This window comes from Panulirus ornatus, chromosome 11 (genome assembly GCF_036320965.1).
Source record: "Panulirus ornatus isolate Po-2019 chromosome 11, ASM3632096v1, whole genome shotgun sequence".
Lineage (NCBI taxonomy): Eukaryota > Metazoa > Arthropoda > Malacostraca > Decapoda > Palinuridae > Panulirus > Panulirus ornatus.
In genome coordinates this window covers 59,696,539-59,717,559 of record NC_092234.1, presented here as the reverse complement: position 1 = coordinate 59,717,559, position 21,021 = coordinate 59,696,539, and the positions used below count along the sequence as shown (strand labels likewise).

The following is a 21,021-nucleotide window of genomic DNA, read 5'->3' as shown; positions in this document are numbered from 1 at the left end:
TACCTCCCATTCTTCACTCAGTCTCATAGCTGCTTCATCTCATCCTTCACATAAATCCCTATTCCAATTTCAATTACTTCACCACCTTTTTCTCACCCACATTATATTCTCTTTTACATACACCTGCCTCCAACAGGTATTGAGCAGATATCCCACCAGCTACATTTCTTAGAATATTTGCATCCAACAGTCTCTTCTGCACACCTATCAGTTTGTACATAATCTAATTGCCAGCTGACTATCTTCCTTAATCATCCACATATACTTATTTATGCCCCTTTTTAAATCAGCTATTCCCAATCACCAGTCCTTTTTCACATCTCCAACAGAAGTTTACCATCTCCATCCACCTTACTAAATACCCAATGCCCTCCAATTACACCTTTAACTGCCACATTACTCACTTTAGCATCCACATCATCCATCACCAATACCCAATCTGTATCAAAAATTGATGCCGACACTTGCTCAGCTGCTTCCAAAACTCTCATCTTCCTTCATCATAATTCTTGAGACCATGTGCATAAGCACTAATAATCACCCTTCTTTCAGAATCCTCTTTCACTTCTACCCACATTAGTCTGGAGCTCACTTCCTAACACTCTTTCACACCAAATGCTTCAGCAGAAGTGGTACCCCTTCCCTAGCTCTTGCCCTCACTTTATCCCGACTTTAAGACATTACCAAACCATTCTTGCCCCTGAGCTTTGTTTCCCTTAGATCTAGAAGATCCAGATTGCTCAAAGTTACTCTTATATTATTTCTATCATACTTCATTGCTGTTTCCCGTGTCAGTGAGACAGCGCAAGGAAACAGACAAAGAATGGCCCAACCACTCATATACACGTCCATATACAGAAATGCCCATACACACCCATATACATATATACACATGTACATATTCATACTTGCTGCCTTCATCTATTCCCATCACCATCCCACCACACAGGAAACAGCACACACACACCCTCCCCAGTGAGGTAGCACCAGGAAAAGACAAAAAGGCTACATTCGTTCACACTCAGTCTCTAACTGTCATGTGTAATGCACCAAAACCACAGCTCCCTTTCCATATCCAGACCCCACAGACCTTTTTATGGTTTACCCCAGACACTTCACTTGCCTTGGTTCAATCCAGTGACAGCATGTCAACTCCAGTATACCACATCGTTCCAGTTCACTCTATTCCTTGCATGCCTTTCACCCTCCTGTATGTTCAGGCTCCAATCCCTCAAAATCATTTTCATTCCATCTATCCACCTCCAACTTGGTCTCCCACTTCTCCTTCCCTCCACCTCTGACACATAAATCTTCTTTGTCAATTTTTCCGCACTCATTCTCTCCGTGTCCAACACACCCTCTTCTGCTCTCTCAACCACACTCTTTTTATTACCACACATCCCTCTTACCCTTTCATTACTTACTTGATCAAACCACCTCACACCACACATTGTCCTCAAACATTTCATTTGCAACACATCCACCCCCCCCCCTTCACACAACCCTCTCTATAGCCCATGCCTCGCAACCATATAACTGTTGGAACGACTACTCCTTCAAACATACCCATTTTTTGTTCTCCTAAATAACGCTCTTGCCTTAAACACATTCTTCAACGCTCCCAGAACCCTTGCCCCCTCCCGACTCACTTCTACTTCCATTGTTCCATCCGCTGCTAGGTCCATGCCCAGATATCTAAAACACTTCACTTCCTCCAGTTTTTCTCCATTCATACTTACCTCCCAATGAACTTGCCCCTCAACCCTACTGAACCTAATCACCTTGCTCTTATTCACATTTACTCTCAACTTTCTCCTTTTATGCAGCTTACCAAACTGTCACAACCTCTGCAGTTTCTCACCCGAATCAGCCACCAGTGCTGTATCATCAGTGAACAACAATTGACTCCCTTCCCAAGCCCTCTCGTCCACAACAGACTGGATACCTGCCCTTCGCTCCAAAACTCTTGCATTCACTTCCCTAACCACCCCATCTATAATCAAATTAAACAACCATACACCCCTGCTGCAAACTGACATTCACTGGGAACCAATCACTTTCGTCTCTTCCTACTCGTACACATGCCTTACATCCTTGGTAAAAACTTTTCACTGCTTCTAGCAACTTTCCCACACCATATACTCTTAAAACCTTCCAGAAAGCATCTCTATCAACCCTATCATATGCCTCCTCCAGATCCATAAATACTGCATACAGGAGGGTGAGAGACGTGCAAGGAATAGAGTGAATTGGAACCATGTGGTATACTGGGGTTGACCTCCTATCAATGGACTGAACCAGGGAATGTGAAGCATCTGGGGTAAACCATGGAGAGGTTTGTGGGGCCTGGATGTAGATAGGGAGCTGTGGTTTCAGTTCATTACACATGACAGTTAGAGACCAAGTGTGAATGAATGTGGCCTTTTTGTCTACTTCCCTGGCGCTACCTCACTGAAGTGGGGGGTAGTGATGCTGTTTCCTGTGCCAGGAATGGATGAAGGCAAGCATGAATATGTTTTGCTTTGTCGCTGTCTCCCGTGTTAGCGAGGTAGCGCAAGGAAACAGACAAAAGAATGGCCCAACCCACCCACACACACATATATATACATACACGTCCACACACGCAAATATACATACCTATACATCTCAACGTATACATATATATACACACATACATATATACACATGTACATAATTCATACTGGCTGCCTTTGTTCATTCCCATCGCCACCCTGCCACACATGAAATAAAAAAGCCCTCCCTGCTCATGTGTAAGAGGTAGCGCTAGGAAAAGACAAAAAAGGCCACATTCGTTCACACTCAGTCTCTAGCCGTCATGTAATAATGCACAGAAACCACAGCTCCCTTTCCACATCCAGGCCCGACAGAACTTTCCATGGTGTACCCCAGACGCTTTACATGCCCTGGTTCAATCCATTGACAGCACGTCGACCCTGGTATACCACATCATTCCAGTTCACTCTATTCCTTGCACGCCTTTCACCCTCTTGCATGTTCAGGCCCCGATCACTCAAAATCTTTTTCACTCCATCTTTCCACCTCCAATTTGGTCTCCCACTTCTCATTCCCTCCAACTCTGACACATATATCCTCTTGGTCAATCTTTCCTCACTCATTCTCTCCATGTGAACAAACCATTTCAAAACACCCTCTTCTGCTCTCTCAACCACACTCTTTTTATTTATGTACATATGTCTGTGTATGTACATGTGTATATGTTGATATGTATATGTGTGTGTGGGCATTTATGTATATATATTGACCAACCCTTAGGAGTGGATGAACTGCTGGGTTGACTGTGGACCGACTGCCACAACCAGGTTCTGAACCTATGCACTCAACCCTGGCCAGCCCGTGAATGCATCTCAGTTAGGAACACTAACTGCTACATTTCTACCTAAATTATTCTGGAGCTTACTTATTTAAACTCTTTCACATATTCCCACAACTGCTTTAGTAGAAGTGGTATCCCTTCTTTGGCTCTTGCCCTCATACTATCCCAACTTTACTAAACCATTCTTCTCCCTCATCCTTGAGCTTTCTTTCACTCAAATCTAGAACAGCCAGATTCCTTAAACTTACTATCTATCCCTTCAGGAACTCCCTAAATGAGGTGGCCACAGAAAGTGTCTCCATAACTGGTGAATTCTAGTGCTGCTTCTTAGCCTTTGGTGCCTTACCCTTAATTAATTGTCCACTAGCATAAGAGCAACTCTAGCACAGTGTTTTTCAGCAGCTCCTACCTACTGTTCCTACACCTACTCCTGCCTAATGTTCTAACTTAACACTTCCACCTAATGTTCCTACCTACTACTTCAACCTTATGTTTCTATCTAATGCTTCGATCTACTGTCCCTACCTACTACTTCTATCTACTGCTCTTATCATTTTTCCAAAAAGGTGGACCAGCACAGTGCTCATTACAGGAAAATCTAGTTATGAAGAATGAGCTGTGTGAATTAAGTGTTATCAAGTGTTATGTGTGACTAGGAGAGATTGTGTGTTTGTGGACAGAATGCCAGCAGTCCATATGTGGATGATGTCGAAAGAAAGGAAAGCTATCTAGGTCAGAGGAGTGCAATTTAACATCCACTGAAATGCTGGCTCACTATGCAACTGTCAGAGAACCTTCCCAATATCCAGGTGGATTGTAATGGTAATATACCTCACTGGTCAGAGACTGCCTGTCAACTATAACCTACTACTACCTATCTCTCCTTTCTTCTCATCTTGGTTACATCCCAACACATTCAGGCACCCAAGACTGAACTTACAAGGAGGAAGAGCACTCCTTACTTGTCTCCTCCTGGTATAACTTTTAGAAAGTGAAATACAAGGGGAGGGCTTTCAGCCCCCTGCTTCCAACCCTCTTAGTTGCCTTCTATGACACAAGTAATGCATGGGATATACTCTTTTTCCCCTATCACCTATCGATGGACATCCTTGTGTTCAAGAATCTCTATCACTCATAACTGGTGATGCAAACAAACTATATATCTTTTTATTATTGTTTCTTCTACCTAGGGTTCCCATACATATCTATGTCCTATTCTTTTAATATTGAGGAAAAGCAGGTGAGCTACGCTTCGTGCATGATTTTTTTTTATTTCATATTATTACATATCTTGATATCTGTAGACATCACGACTCTCAACACTTCCTTCCCAGAATGTTGCAGCTTAACTCTACTCCATTACAAAACACTAGTTACCATTTACTTTTCACAATCAACCTGACTTTACATAGTCCCTAGTCTCTGATTCACACTAAATGTTTTCTCACATTTCCTCACAATATTCTATTCATCAGATTTGAATAAATGTTCAAGTAAGGTCAGTTATCAAAGTACAAATCAAAATCCAAAAGTAGACACTATTATCGGAGGCTAACAGAAAATTATTTTGCTTAATTTTGAATTAACTAACAGGGTATTGAGAACCAACTAACATTCCTTGTTATCAAATCCAAATTTCTCATGCATGAATTCCATTTTTCAGACTATAAAAATGCCTTTTTCATAACAATACCTTAATTCTGACTCAAGCATATCATTTTCGTATGGTCTGTGTCAGACTTGCATAATGATACTGCATTCTTAAATTTAGGATGTGGGCAGCGATATCTAAAGTGGGTCTTAACAACAGACATTACAAAAGTGTTTGCAACCCACATTAAACAGAACATTATCTAAAGCTAGTTTTGCATCAGTCTTTATCAAATACTCTTGCTAAGAAGGCAAGAATTCAACAAAAAAAAAAATCTTTGTCCAATTAGTGGGTTTTAAAACAGCACTGTGCCCTGGTTAACCTCATATTCACCTTACACACTTCCCAACATCTAGGTAAAAGTATGCTCAAAATGATAATACTTCAAAATATTTTGACAAAAAAGAAAAAAAAAACTAACTGGGGCAAGCTGGACAAAAATAACATGCATAACCATGTTTAAAGTTATAATTCTCATCACACATAACAGTGTGGGTAGGTCAAAAGATTAAAAAAGAAAGATATATCCTCAACTTCACACAATTTTCTAAGAATCAATGGGTTGATGGAATGACATATATTAACACAAATACAAATGCCGTAAGTTATCAAATAACAAAAGTTGTTGGTATATTGTGGTGGCAAAAATACATATATTCAAAAACACATCATCAATGACATCATGAGAAATAATGGTTTACATATACATATATCAAATTTTAAAAGGCCTGTAATTAGAAATAATCAAGGCATACACTTTTGTAATAGAGGTAAACACAATATACTATTTAGTAATTTTGCACAAACACACAGTAACAGATTAATCTGCAAAAATCATCCATACATGACATATACCATGATAAACATAGTGCATATATGTTGGTTTGAAGTCATTTTCTCAACTTTAAAAAAAAATCCAGGTGTTATTCCATTTTTCTATCTCAAATACTGTACATTTCCACAATTGTTTTAGCCCTTCCCTGCAGAAAAAATATTTACACAAAGGGGAATTAAATTTCACTATTCCTTTTCCTCTTTCCATCTTTTTATTATGAGGCATAGTTTAAACACCAAAATATAATAAATATTTACAGCAACCAATAACACAGACAGTCACTGCTTCAACCCAAAGAGTCCAATCAACTTATCACTCCAACCACACACAGCTGGGTACCCTTGTTATACGATCAAATACTCGGTTTTTGTTTTGATCATAAAAAAATTTGCATTATTGTTTTCTACAATTACAAGGAATGCCTTATTATAATAATTCATACTGATGCAGAGCGCAATTCTACCTCTTTAAGGGATACCAAAAAGGGGTGCTGTCATATCTAATTCTCATTTAAGAGGGCTGAGTAAACTTATATTTGCCAATCCTAGACTGTTCAAAAAGGCTGCTCCACTTACCTATATATCACCAAATCACAGCATCAGTCTATGATATGCATTTTTGCAGCATCAATTTCACAAATATTTCATCTAGATGCAGGAGTGTTCAATGCAAAGTGAGTTAAGGACAAAGTATTAACAGCATTACTGTAAAAAAGTGAGAGCTATTTGATTACTATCTAGTGGAGCTGATCGAGTCTCCTTTATTTCAAAGCCTTGACTGTGATTTTGCTACAAACTGAAGGTCAGGGCATCCAGTTTCTTGAATTATACACTGAGGACATGAGAATGAACAACTAGAATGTCATGAATTTTTACATAATGCTTTTCAATGCAAAGTCTCTACCTCCATTCTTCACCAGAGCACATTTTGCCCATTTCAAAAGCATTAATGAAAAATGATACCTTATAAGATTCTTGTGATTTGATAAATGACTTTGAACTTTCATCTGTATATCAAAATATAGACACAGTTTTTCATATTCAGTATCACATCCTATGATCACAAACTTCATACATTCAGTCTCTTGTTTATAAGTAACACCTCTAATATCACGCCCTTACTATATACAAGAGAATTTAGTTTAATTCACCCCTCATGAGACTTATGTAAATCAGACTCACAACTTCTGTTTTCGATAACCCTGAGTCCAAACATCCCTAAGAGATGTCAACCAATATCCATCTCTTCAGTTTAATGCATCATTTTCCTTTCCAACAGGCTGGAAAATTTCTCCTAAATTTCATTCACAAAACTGTCTTCTTCCTCCCAGAGAGTGACTTAAATTTAATGGTCAAAGTAATGAGGCACTTATCTTGTGCCTTACTTAACATTCATTGACTGTTCATTACAAGTAATCTTACTTATCCTCATTTATAAAGTTTTCATAGTTCGCTCTCAAACAAAGCCAAAGTTTTTAGTCTTAATCGCTAGGAGGAGCTTGGAGCGTAGAATGGCACGAGTTGAGTAGAGAGGAATATACAGACGGCTAATGCAGGTGTTTGCTGTTGGCAAATGGGAGTCATCTGCAGGCCGGATGGTGACTGATGGCATAGGCTGGAATCCTTCTTCAGATGCAGGAAGAGCTGGTGAACCAGTCCAGAAATAAACCTGTCAAAAAAAATCTAATATGTCAATTCACATTTTTTCCACCTGCATCATCCATCAAGAAATAAGTATAAAACCATTAACTGCTACTCATTGTAGTCAGCAGTACAGCTACCATTCATACAAATCTGTTTTGACCCTCCACCTCACCAATGATTTCCTCTACATTTCCTATTCATATCAATTAAGTATTTATTATTTTTTATTTTGCTTTGTCGCTGTCTCCCGCGTTTGCGAGGTAGCTCAAGGAAACAGACAAAAGAAATGGCACAACCCACCCCCATACACAATGTACACACACACACGCAAATATATATACCTATACATCTCAATGTACACATATATATACACACACAGACACATACATATATACCCATGCACACAATTCACACTGTCTGCCCCTATTCATTCCCATCGCCACCTCGCCACACATGGAATACCATCCCCATCCCCCCTCATGTGTGCGAGGTAGCACTAAAAAAAGACAACAAAGGCCCCATTCGTTCACACTCAGTCTCCAGCTGTCACGCAATAATGCCCGAAACCACAGCTCCCTTTCCACATCCAGGCCCCACACAACTTTCCATGGTTTACCCCAGACGCTTCACATGCCCTGATTCAATCCACTGACAGCACGTCAACCCCAGTATACCACATCGATCCAATTCACTCTATTCCTTGCCCGCCTTTCACCCTCCTGCATGTTCAGGCCCCGATCACACAAAATCTTTTTCACTCCATCTTTCCACCTCCAATTTGGTCTCCCACTTCTCCTCGTTCCCTCCACCTCCGACACATATATCCTCTTGGTCAATCTTTCCTCACTCATTCTCTCCACGTGACCAAACCATTTCAAAACACCCTCTTCTGCTCTCTCAATCACACTCTTTTTATTTCCACACATCTCTCTTACCCTTACATTACTTACTCAATCAAACCACCTCACACTACATATTGTCCTCAAACATCTCATTTCCAGCACATAAACCCTCCTGCGCACAACTCTATCCAGAGGCCACGCCTTGCAACCATACAACATTGTTGGAACCACTATTCCTTCAAACATACCCATTTTTGCTTTCCGAGATAATGTTCTTGACTTCCACACATTCTTCAAGGCTCCAAGAATTTTCGCCCCCTCCCCCACCCTATGATTCACTTCCGCTTCCATGGTTCCATCCGCTGCCAGATCCACTCCCAGATATCTAAAACACTTTACTTCCTCCAGTTTTTCTCCATTCAAACTTACCTCCCAACTGACTTGTCCCTCAACCCTACTGTACCTAATAACCTTGCTCTTATTCACATTTACTCTCAGCTTTCTTCTTTCACACACTTTACCAAACTCAGTCACCAGCTTCAGCAGTTTCTCATACGAATCAGCCACCAGCGCTGTATCATCAGCGAACAAGAACTGACTCACTTCCCAAGCTCTCTCATCCACAACAGACTGCACACTTGCCCCTCTTTCCAAAACTCTTGCATTCACCTCCCTAACAACCCCATCCATAAACAAATTAAACAACCATGGAGACATCACACACCCCTGCTGCAAACCTACATTCACTGAGAACCAATCACTTTCCTCTTTTCCTATATGTACACATGCCTTACATCCTCAATAAAAACTTTTCACTGCTTCTAACAACTTGCCTCCCACACCATATATTCTTATTACCTTCCACATAGCATCTCTATCAACTCTATCATATGCCTTCTCCAGATCCATAAATGCTACATACAAATCCATTTGCTTTTCTAAGTATTTCTCTAACATTTCATTTCCAACACATCCACCCTTCTCCGTACCACCCTATGTACAGCCCATGCCTCGCAACCATATTACAGTGTTGGAACTACTGTTCCTTTAAACATACCCATTTTTGCTCGAGATAACGTTCTCTCCTTCCATACATTCTTCATCGCTCCTAGAACTTCTGCCCCCTCCCCTACCCTGTGACTCACTTCCACTTCCATGGATATATTTGCTGCCAAGTCCACTCCCAGATATCTAAAACACTTCACTTCCTCTTTTTTTCTCCATCGAAACATATATCCCAGTTAACTTGTCCCTCATCCCTACTGGCTCTAATAACCTTGCTCTTATTTGCATTTACTCTCAACTTTCTCCGTTAACATACATTTCCAAACTCAGTCACCAACTTCTGCAGTTTCACACTTAAATCAGCCACCAGAGCTGTATCATTGGCAAACAACAACAACTGACCCACTTTCCAGGCCCTCTCATCTCTAATGGACTGCATACTTGCCCCTCTCTCCAAAAGTCTTGCATTTGCCTCACTAACCATCCCATATCTGTACCAAAGTTTAGTACACTTTCTTCTCTCACTCTTCAGGCTTTACAAAATCTATACTTTCCCTTTGTTTCCTTTTACACAAAATCTATACTTTCACTATAAGTTTCCTTTTAAACACTTTTTTCTTGCATTCACCTTCAATTGCCTATGCTTAATTGTGTCATAAAACAATTACAACTTTCTACAACTCTTCACTCTCAGCAAACAACAGAGAATCACCTGCAAACAGGCTTGTCACTTGCAACCATACCTCATCACCACGCTCCACCTCTGCACTATGTTTCCCTAGTTCCGCTTTCATTGCTCTTGTCACTTCATCCATATATATGTTAAGAAGCCAGAGTGACATCACACAGCCCTACAACAGACTCACATGTAACCTGAAACTTTTGCTCAACTCTTCAATCACTCCTTCACTCTATCCAACAGTTGTCCCCCTACACTATATATCCTTACCATATCCCATAAAGCATTCCACTTGATTCATGGTGCTTGCTTCAGAAAGATAAAGCTGCATATAGAGTCTTACTTTTCGATAAATACTTTTCTATTGTCATTCTCATCACAAAAATGTGATCCTTACATACCCTACCTTTCCTAAACCTCTCTTGCTCCTTGCATATTCTGCATTCAGTTACTTCCATCATTCTATCAATGACTGTTTTTGCATACACTTTTTCTGTTGTATTTTATTGTGACATACATCATCATGTTTAATTTGTTTATGGATGGGGTTGTTAGGGAGGTGAATGCAAGAGTTTTGGAAAGAGGGGCAAGTATGAAGTCTGTTGGGGATGAGAGAGCTTGGGAAGTGAGTCAGTTGTTGTTCGCTGATGATACAGCGCTGGTGGCTGATTCATGTGAGAAACTGCAGAAGCTGGTGACTGAGTTTGGTAAAGTGTGTGAAAGAAGAAAGTTAAGAGTAAATGTGAATAAGAGCAAGGTTATTAGGTACAGTAGGGTTGAGGGTCAAGTCAATTGGGAGGTAAGTTTGAAAGGAGAAAAACTGGAGGAAGTAAAGTGTTTTAGATATCTGGGAGTGGATCTGGCAGCGGATGGAACCATGGAAGCGGAAGTGGATCATAGGGTGGGGGAGGGGGCGAAAATTCTGGGAGCCTTGAAGAATGTGTGGAAGTCGAGAAGATTATATCAGAAAGCAAAAATGGGTATGTTTGAAGGAACAGTGGTTCCAACAATGTTGTATGGTTGCGAGGCGTGGGCTATGGATAGAGTTGTGCGCAGGAGGATGGATGTGCTGGAAATGAGATGTTTGAGGACAATGTGTGGTGTGAGGTGGTTTGATTGAGTAAGTAACGTAAGGGTAAGAGAGCAGAAGAGGGTGTTTTGAAATGGTTTGGGCACATGGAGAGAATGAGTGAGGAAAGATTGACCAAGAGGATATATGTGTCGGAGGTGGAGGGAACGAGGAGAAGAGGGAGACCAAATTGGAGGTGGAAAGATGGAGTGAAAAAGATTTTGTGTGATCGGGGCCTGAACATGCAGGAGGGTGAAAGGAGGGCAAGGAATAGAGTGAATTGGATCGATGTGGTATACCGGGGTTGACGTGCTGTCAGTGGGTTGAATCAGGGCATGTGAAGCGTCTGGGATAAACCATGGAAAGCTGTGTAGGTATGTATATTTGCGTGTGTGGACGTATGTATATACATGTGTATGGGGGTGGGTTGGGCCATTTCTTTCGTCTGTTTCCTTGCGCTACCTCACAAACGCGGGAGACAGCGGCAAAAAAAACAAAACAAAAAAAAAAACACATCAGTAACTTTTCCTTTGAATAAAGGAACAATAACTAGCTTCCCCAATCCTCAGGCACAAATGTCTGCTTCAATTCTAAATTACATATCAAATTCATCTACTATCACACTTTCTCCTCCATATTTCAACATTCTAGCCATAATCCTATTCATATCGGTTGCCTTTCTTACTTTCAACTCATTATTGCCATTTCTATGTCCCTTCTTTAGCCCCCTGCACTTCTACTATTTTCCTTCCATCCTCCATACCTATACATGTAACAAATACTCCACACCTTCTCCCACACTGATCAGTTCTTCAAAATACTCTCTCCCCCTTCCTTTCACTTACTCCTTTTGATTCAGCAACTACCCTTCCTTACTTTTTACATTTGCATTTCTACTCTTACATCCACCTCTTCCTGTATTCACATCCTTCCAGTACAATTTTTGATTTTTCCTAAACTTATCACTTAACTTTCTTCCAAAATCTTGATCTATTCTTTATTTTCTTTCTTCTAACAACTTCTTAGCAATCCACTTACACATGTTTTATTCTTCCCTCCTTCTTTGCTGAACTTCACTGATACATTCCTTTCAAGCAATCTACCATATGCCTTTTCTTCTCTTCCACAGCATAATCTCATTCAACTACCGTGAATTTCCACTTTTATTCTTATATACCTTGGTAGAGGATGTGTGGATCAGGTGTTTGCTTTGAAGAATGTATGTGAGAAATACTTAGAAAAGCAAATGGATTTGTATGTAGCATTTATGGATCTGGAGAAGGCATATGATAGAGTTGATAGAGATGCTCTGTGGAAGGTATTAAGAATATATGGTGTGGGAGGCAAGTTGTTAGAAGCAGTGAAAAGTTTTTATCGAGGATGTAAGGCATGTGTACGTGCAGGAAGAGAGGAAAGTGATTGGTTCTCAGTGAATGTAGGTTTGCGGCAGGGGTGTGTGATGTCTCCATGGCTGTTTAATTTGTTTATGGATGGGGTTGTTAGGGAGGTGAATGCAAGAGTTTTGGAAAGAGGGGCAAGTATGAAGTCTGTTGGGGATGAGAGAGCTTGGGAAGTGAGTCAGTTGTTGTTCGCTGATGATACAACGCTGGTGGCTGATTCATGTGAGAAACTGCAGAAGCTGGTGACTGAGTTTGGTAAAGTGTGTGAAAGAAGAAAGTTAAGAGTAAATGTGAATAAGAGCAAGGTTATTAGGTACAGTAGGGTTGAGGGTCAAGTCAATTGGGAGGTGAGTTTGAATGGAGAAAAACTGGAGGAAGTGAAGTGTTTTAGATATCTGGGAGTGGATCTGGCAGCGGATGGAACCATGGAAGCGGAAGTGGATCATAGGGTGGGGGAGGGGGCGAAAATTCTGGGAGCCTTGAAGAATGTGTGGAAGTCGAGAACATTATATCAGAAAGCAAAAATGGGTATGTTTGAAGGAACAGTGGTTCCAACAATGTTGTATGGTTGCGAGGCGTGGGCTATGGATAGAGTTGTGCGCAGGAGGATGGATGTGCTGGAAATGAGATGTTTGAGGACAATGTGTGGTGTGAGGTGGTTTGATTGAGTAAGTAACGTAAGGGTAAGAGAGCAGAAGAGGGTGTTTTGAAATGGTTTGGGCACATGGAGAGAATGAGTGAGGAAAGATTGACCAAGAGCATATATGCGTCGGAGGTGGAGGAAACGAGGAGAAGTGGGAGACCAAATTGGAGGTGGAAAGATGGAGTGAAAAAGATTTTGTGTGATCAGGGCCTGAACATGCAGGAGGGTGAAAGGAGGGCAAGGAATAGAGTGAATTGGATCGATGTGGTATACCGGGGTTGACGTGCTGTCAGTGGGTTGAATCAGGGCATGTGAAGCGTCTGGGATAAACCATGGAAAGCTGTGTAGGTATGTATATTTGCGTGTGTGGACGTATGTATATACATGTGTATGGGGGTGGGTTGGGCCATTTCTTTCGTCTGTTTCCTTGCGCTACCTCACAAACGCGGGAGACAGCGGCAAAAAAAAAAAAAAAAAAAAAAAAAAAAAAAAAAAAAAAAAAAATCAGTAACTTTTCCTTTGAATAAAGGAACAATAATTAGCTTCCCCAATCCTCAGGCACAAATGTCTGCTTCAATTCTAAATTACATATCAAATTCATCTACTATCACACTTTCTCCTCCATATTTCAACATTCTAGCCATAATCCTATTCATATCGGTTGCCTTTCTTACTTTCAACTCATTATCTTTCTCCTCCATATTTCAACATTCTAGCCATAATCCTATTCATATCGGTTGCCTTTCTTACTTTCAACTCATTATTGCCATTTCTATGTCCCTTCTTTAGCCCCCTGCACTTCTACTATTTTCCTTCCATCCTCCATACCTATACATGTAACAAATACTCCACACCTTCTCCCACACTGATCAGTTCTTCAAAATACTCTCTCCCCCTTCCTTTCACTTACTCCTTTTGATTCAGCAACTACCCTTCCTTACTTTTTACATTTGCATTTCTACTCTTACATCCACCTCTTCCTGTATTCACATCCTTCCAGTACAATTTTTGATTTTTCCTAAACTTATCACTTAACTTTCTTCCAAAATCTTGATCTATTCTTTATTTTCTTTCTTCTAACAACTTCTTAGCAATCCACTTACACATGTTTTATTCTTCCCTCCTTCTTTGCTGAACTTCCACTGATACATTCCTTTCAAGCAATCTACCATATGCCTTTTCTTCTCTTCCACAGCATAATCTCATTCAACTACCGTGAATTTCCACTTTTATTCTTATATACCTTGGTAGAGGATGTGTGGATCAGGTGTTTGCTTTGAAGAATGTATGTGAGAAATACTTAGAAAAGCAAATGGATTTGTATGTAGCATTTATGGATCTGGAGAAGGCATATGATAGAGTTGATAGAGATGCTCTGTGGAAGGTATTAAGAATATATGGTGTGGGAGGCAAGTTGTTAGAAGCAGTGAAAAGTTTTTATCGAGGATGTAAGGCATGTGTACGTGTAGGAAGAGAGGAAAGTGATTGGTTCTCAGTGAATGTAGGTTTGCGGCAGGGGTGTGTGATGTCTCCATGGTTGTTTAATTTGTTTATGGATGGGGTTGTTAGGGAGGTGAATGCAAGAGTTTTGGAAAGAGGGGCAAGTATGAAGTCTGTTGGGGATGAGAGAGCTTGGGAAGTGAGTCAGTTGTTGTTCACTGATGATACAGCGCTGGTGGCTGATTCATGTGAGAAACTGCAGAAGCTGGTGACTGAGTTTGGTAAAGTGTGTGAAAGAAGAAAGTTAAGAGTAAATGTTAATAAGAGCAAGGTTATTAGGTACAGTAGGGTTGAGGGTCAAGTCAATTGGGAGGTGAGTTTGAATGGAGAAAAACTGGAGGAAGTGAAGTGTTTTAGATATCTGGGAGTGGATCTGGCAGCGGATGGAAGCGGAAGTGGATCATAGGGTGGGGGAGGGGGCGAAAATTCTGGGAGCCTTGAAGAATGTGTGGAAGTCGAGAACATTATCTCGGAAAGCAAAAATGGGTATGTTTGAAGGAATAGTGGTTCCAACAATGTTGTATGGTTGCGAGGCGTGGGCTATGGATAGAGTTGTGCGCAGGAGGATGGATGTGCTGGAAATGAGATGTTTGAGGACAATGTGTGGTGTGAGGTGGTTTGATCGAGTAAGTAACGTAAGGGTAAGAGAGATGTGTGGAAATAAAAAGAGCGTGGTTGAGAGAGCAGAAGAGGGTGTTTTGAAATGGTTTGGGCACATGGAGAGAATCAGTGAGGAAAGATTGTGTCGGAGGTGGAGGGAACGAGGAGAAGAGGGAGACGAAATTGGAGGTGGAAAGATGGAGTGAAAACGATTTTGTGTGATCGGGGCCTGAACATGCAGGAGGGTGAAAGGAGGGCAAGGAATAGAGTGAATTGGAGCGATGTGGTATACCGGGGTTGACGTGCTGTCAGTGGATTGAATCGGGGCATGTGAAGCGTCTGGGGTAAACCATGGAAAGCTGTGTAGGTATGTATATTTGCGTGTGTGGACATATGTATATACATGTGTATGGGGGTGGGTTGGGCCATTTCTTTCGTCTGTTTCCTTGCGCTACCTCGCAAACGCGGGAGACAAAAAAAAAAACCTTGTATTTAACAACTAATTCTACAACCTTAGAAAATCTTCCTCTAAACATTTTAAACACCTCATTCACACATGACTGCTTACCTATAGCACTTTCACCTTAAACACCTAATTCATACATGACTGCTTCCCTACAGCACTTTCATCTTAACTTTCTATCACCTTTCTTTCATATCCCTTAAATTCTTCCTACTTCATTTTCATGCCTGTCAACACTTTTACCTCTCCATTCTTCCTTACACTATAACTGCAAAACGGTCAGAATCTCCAAAAAGTCCTCTCACAACCAGAGAATACCTTTCTCAACCTTTCATCTACCACAGAGTAAATCAAAGCTTTTTGTTTTTCTCTTGCAGCATTTCTTATGCATGTATATCTATTAATAATCTTCTGCTGAAAAAAAGATGTCTGCAAGGAGTAAACCCCACTTAGTACAAAAACCCACAATATAACTTCCACTCTCATTTACTCCAGGCACTCCCCATTTACCATCTCACCAATTTCATAACATCCCACCTTCACATTCATATCACCCATGACAACCCCTTCTTAAATTTCTAAAATAATGCTTCATTCATCTTTACCTTGCATAGTTTTCATATATTCACAGGCCCATATATACATACCCATGCACACTTCACAATTCCAATCTTTCACCCACACCATTCTTCATCCATTACTCTTAGTTATAGCACAATTGCACACCCTTCTTTCCCTCATATGTGATTTTATGATCATTCTATTAAGTCTTCAAATGCATTTACTCTGCAACTCAACTTTTAATTGTTTAATGCTCTGTGATTTGTGACCAAGACTTTGTTGTTGTTTACTCAAGTTTTGTCCTTAATTCTAGTCTAATATATTTGTATATCATCATCCCAATTTTCAATGGGGGAAAAAAAAAAAATTTCTACCTTATAACTAATCTGGACTATAGTAACTCTTCTAACTAGATGACCAAAGCCTTAAAAAGTTTGTGCATAACAGTGATTCTTTTCCCACTTGTTGAACATTTCCTGCTGTACCAAGGCAGTATCAAGAACATATGAACAAAGACACTGGCTCACATCAAATCTCCAACTCCAATGTCTAATGCACCAAAACCAGATTCCCTCACCTATAGTCAAACCTCACAACACAATCTATGGTTTTTTCTCATCACTTCAAATTCCCAGGTTCACCCCAAAACAGCAAGTTGCCCTATATATACCATGACATCCCAATTCATTGTAACCTATGCATGCCTCTCATATTCATGATAATTCTCAAAAAAGTATCCTGCATAATACACATTCTCACAATACTGTTAAAATTCCTCCTCCATGTATCTTAACAAGAATTTCCTGAAACAAATACCAAAGTTACTTCATTCTATTTATCGTTCACATTCAGGTTATTATTGTAATTTGATTTTCACATACCAGGTCCTGCTTTTCCTGATTCGTCATCTTCTCCACAATGGACCAGAGCCAACGTTTGAACTTGTTGAGTCGGTCATTAGACTCTGCACTTTCATCATTGAAAGACGTATATGAAATAAGAGTGGCAACATTTATGTCTCCAACACCATTTAACAACAATCGCAAGTCTTCAGCAGTGAGAGAGTCCAAGGAACCTCCAGGAATCACATCAAATACCCCATCACGTATATTCTGTAAAATATAAGAATTGACATCAATGATACTTATATGGCACCTTATCAGTGATATGTAGCATTCAAGGGTGTTATTATGATATTAAGCTACTGAAACAACACATACAAAAACACAGCATCATACATACCATGAAACACTCTCCTAAAGCCCAACTTTAAAATTACTAATTTCTTCTATACGAACACTACCTTTTAAACAACACATACTTTTGTAAAATACAGAGAGTGGATATACCTGCCAGCAATGACCACCTGGTAATGGCAATATGGAAGCTGCTATATGAGAGAAAATTAACCCAAGTGAATGCTTCTTTTTTAACAATTTTGTTGCAAATACTGCTCATATGCAACTGAATATTTTCTTAGTTAACTTCAAATCCTCCATGATAACAAAAATAATTATCCAAAGTGCTGCCATCCGCATGTAAAGTTAGTAAACACACATGTAAATAAACAACATAATTCAGAAAAGATATATGCACAAGAACATCCTAAAGTTAATCATAAAGAAAAGTTCACAATAAAAAGAAACTGGAAGTGGAAAGGGAGCTGTGGTTTCGGTGCATTATTACATGACAGCTAGAGACTAAGTGTGAACGAATGTGACCTTTATTGTCTTTTCCTAGCGCTACCTCGCACACATGAGTGGGGAGGGGGTTGTTATTTCATGTGTGGTGGGGTGGCAATGGGAATTAATAAGGGCAGACAGTTTGAATTATGTACATGTGTATATATGTATATGTCTGTGTGTGTATATATATGTATAGGTTGAGATGTATAGGTATGTATATTTGCGTGGGTGGACGTGTATGCATATACATGTGTATGTGGGTGGGCTGAGCCATTCTTTCGTCTGTTGCCTTGCGCTACCTCGCTAACGCGGGAGACAGCGACAAAGCAAAACTAGAGACTGAGTGTGAACGAATAGGGCCTTTGTTGTCTTTTCCTGGCGCTGCCTCGCGCACATGAGGGGGGAGGGGGATGTTATTCCGTGTGTGGCGGGGTGGCGATGGGGGTGAGTAGGGGAAGACAGTGTGAATTGTGTGCATGTGTGTATATGTGTGTGTCTGTGTGTGTATATATGTGTGTACGTTGAGATGTGTGGGTGTGTATGTTTGCGTGTGTGGACGTGTGTGTGTGTGTGTGTGCATGTGTGTGGGGGTGGGTTGGGCCATTTCTTTCTTCTGTTTCCTTGCGCTACCTCGCAGGCGCAGGAGACAGCAACAAAGCAAAATAAATAAAATATAAATATATATATATATTTTTTTTTCTTTTTTTTTCCCAAAAGAAGGAACAGAGAAGAGGTCCAGGTGAGGATATTCCCTCAAAGGCCCAGTCCTCTGTTCTTAACGCTACCTCGCTATCGCGGGAAATAGCGAATAGTATGAAAAAAAAAAAAATATATATATATTTTATTTTACGCACTTTATTTACCTCCTTGCAGAAAATCTTTTTTAAAGTGCGTAATACAAGGTAGCAAATGGGAACTTCAGTGAAGGGGGCTAATGGGGAGGTGATAACAAGTAGTGGTGATGTGAGAAGGAGATGGAGTGAGTATTTTGAAGGTTTGTTGAATGTGTTTGATGATAGAGTGGCAGATATAGGGTCTTTTGGTCGAGGTGGTATGCAAAGTGAGAGGGTTAGGGAAAATGATTTGGTAAACAGAGAAGAGGTAGTAAAAGCTTTGCGAAAGATGAAAGCCAGCAAGGCAACAGGTTTGGATGGCATTGCAGTGGAATTTATTAAAAAAGGGGTGACTGTATTGTTGACTGGTTGGTAAGGTTATTTAATGTATGTATGATTCACGGTGAGGTGCCTGAGGATTGGCAGAATGCGTCCATAGTGCCATTGTATAAAGGTAAAGGGGATAAGAGTGAGTGCTCAAATTACAGAGGCATAAGGCTGGTGCAGAGGCTGGTGACTGAGTTTGGTAAAGTGAGTGAAAGAAGAAAGTTAAGAGTAAATGTGAATAAGAGCAAGGTTATTAGGTACAGTAGGGTTAAGGGTCAAATCCACTCCCAGATATCTAAACACTTCACTTCCTCCAGTTTTTCTCCATTCAAACTTACCTCCCAACTGACTTGTCCCTCACCCCTTCTGTACCTAATAACCTTGCTCTTATTCACATTTACTCTCAGCTTTCTTCTTTCACACGCTTTACCAAACTGAGTCACCAGCTTCTGCAATTTCTCACACGAATCAGCCACCAGCGCTGTATCATCAGCAAACAACAACTGACTCACTTCCCAAGCTCTCTCATCCACAACAGACTGCATACTTGCCCCTCTTTCCAAAACTCTTGCATTCACCTCACTAACAACCCCATCCATAAACAAATTAAACAACCATGGAGACATCACACAACCCTGCCGCAAACCTACATTCACTGAGAACCAATCACTTTCCTCCCTGCCTACACGTGCACATGCCTTACATCCTCGATAAAAACTTTTCACTGCTTCTAACAACTTGCCTCCCACACCATATATTCTTAATACCTTCCACAAAGCATATCTATCAACTCTATCATATGCCTTCTCCAGATCCATAAATGCTACATACAAATCCATTTGCTTTTCTAAGTATTTCTCACATACATTCTTCAAAGCAAACACCTGATCCACACATCCTCTACCACTTCTGAAGCCACATTGCTCTTCCCCAATCTGATGCTCTGTACATGCCTTCACCCTCTCAATCAATACCCTCCCATATAATTTACCAGGAATACTCAACAAACTTATACCTCTGTAATTTGAGCACTCACTCTTATCCCCTTTACCTTTATACAATGGCACTATGGACGCATTCTGCCAATCCTCAGGCACCTCACCATGAGTCATACACACATTAAATAACCTTACCAACCAATCAACAATAGGGTCACCACCTTTTTTAATAAACTCCACTGCAATCCCGTCCAAACCCACTGCCTTGCCGGCTTTCATCTTCCGCAAAGCTTTTACTACCTCTTTTGTTTTTACCAAATTATTCTCCCTAACTCTCTCACTTTGCACACCACCTCAACCAAAACACCCTATATCTGCCACTCTATCATCACACACATTCAACGAACCTTCAAAATACTCACTCAATCTCCTTCTCACATCACCACTACTTGTTATCACCTCCCCATGAGCCCCCTTCACTGAAGTTCCCATTTGTTCCCTTGTCTTATGCACTTTATTTACCTCCTTCCAAAACATCTTTTTATTCTCCCTAAAATTTAATGATACTCTCTCACCCCAACTCTTATTTGCCCTCTTTTTCACCTCTTGCACCTTTCTCTTGACCTCCTGCCTCTTTCTTTTATACATCTCCCACTCATTTGCATTATTTTCCTGCAAAAATCGTCCAAATGCCTCTCTCTTCTCTTTCACTAATAAACTTACTTCTTCATCCCACCACTCACTACCCTTTCTAATCTGCCCACCCCCATGCTTCTCATGCCACAAGCATCTTTTAAACAAGCCATCACTGATTCCCTAAATACATCCCATTCCTCCCCCACTCCTCTTACGTCATTTGTTCTAACCTTTTTCCATTCTGTACTCATTTTCACCCGGTACTTCCTCACACAAGTCTCCTTCCAAAGCTCACTTACTCTCACCACTCTCTTCACCCCTACATTCTCTCTTCTTTTCTGAAAACCTCTACAAAT

The 21,021-nt window shown here is 40.5% G+C and overlaps 1 protein-coding gene across 1 annotated transcript in view; it reads right to left on the bottom strand.

The window, feature by feature from the left end:
• Window positions 1-4,609: 4,609 nt before the first annotated feature.
• hyd (E3 ubiquitin-protein ligase hyd) overlaps window positions 4,610-21,021 on the bottom strand; it is a 312,986-nt gene continuing 296,574 nt past the window's right edge. Inside the window, exons 35-36 of the mRNA XM_071667186.1 lie at window positions 17,128-17,358; window positions 4,610-7,509 (exon numbers count right to left, since the gene is read on the bottom strand). Coding sequence (XP_071523287.1) covers window positions 7,297-7,509; window positions 17,128-17,358 — 444 coding nt within the window. The 3' untranslated portion in view covers window positions 4,610-7,296. The remainder of the gene's footprint in view (window positions 7,510-17,127; window positions 17,359-21,021) is intronic.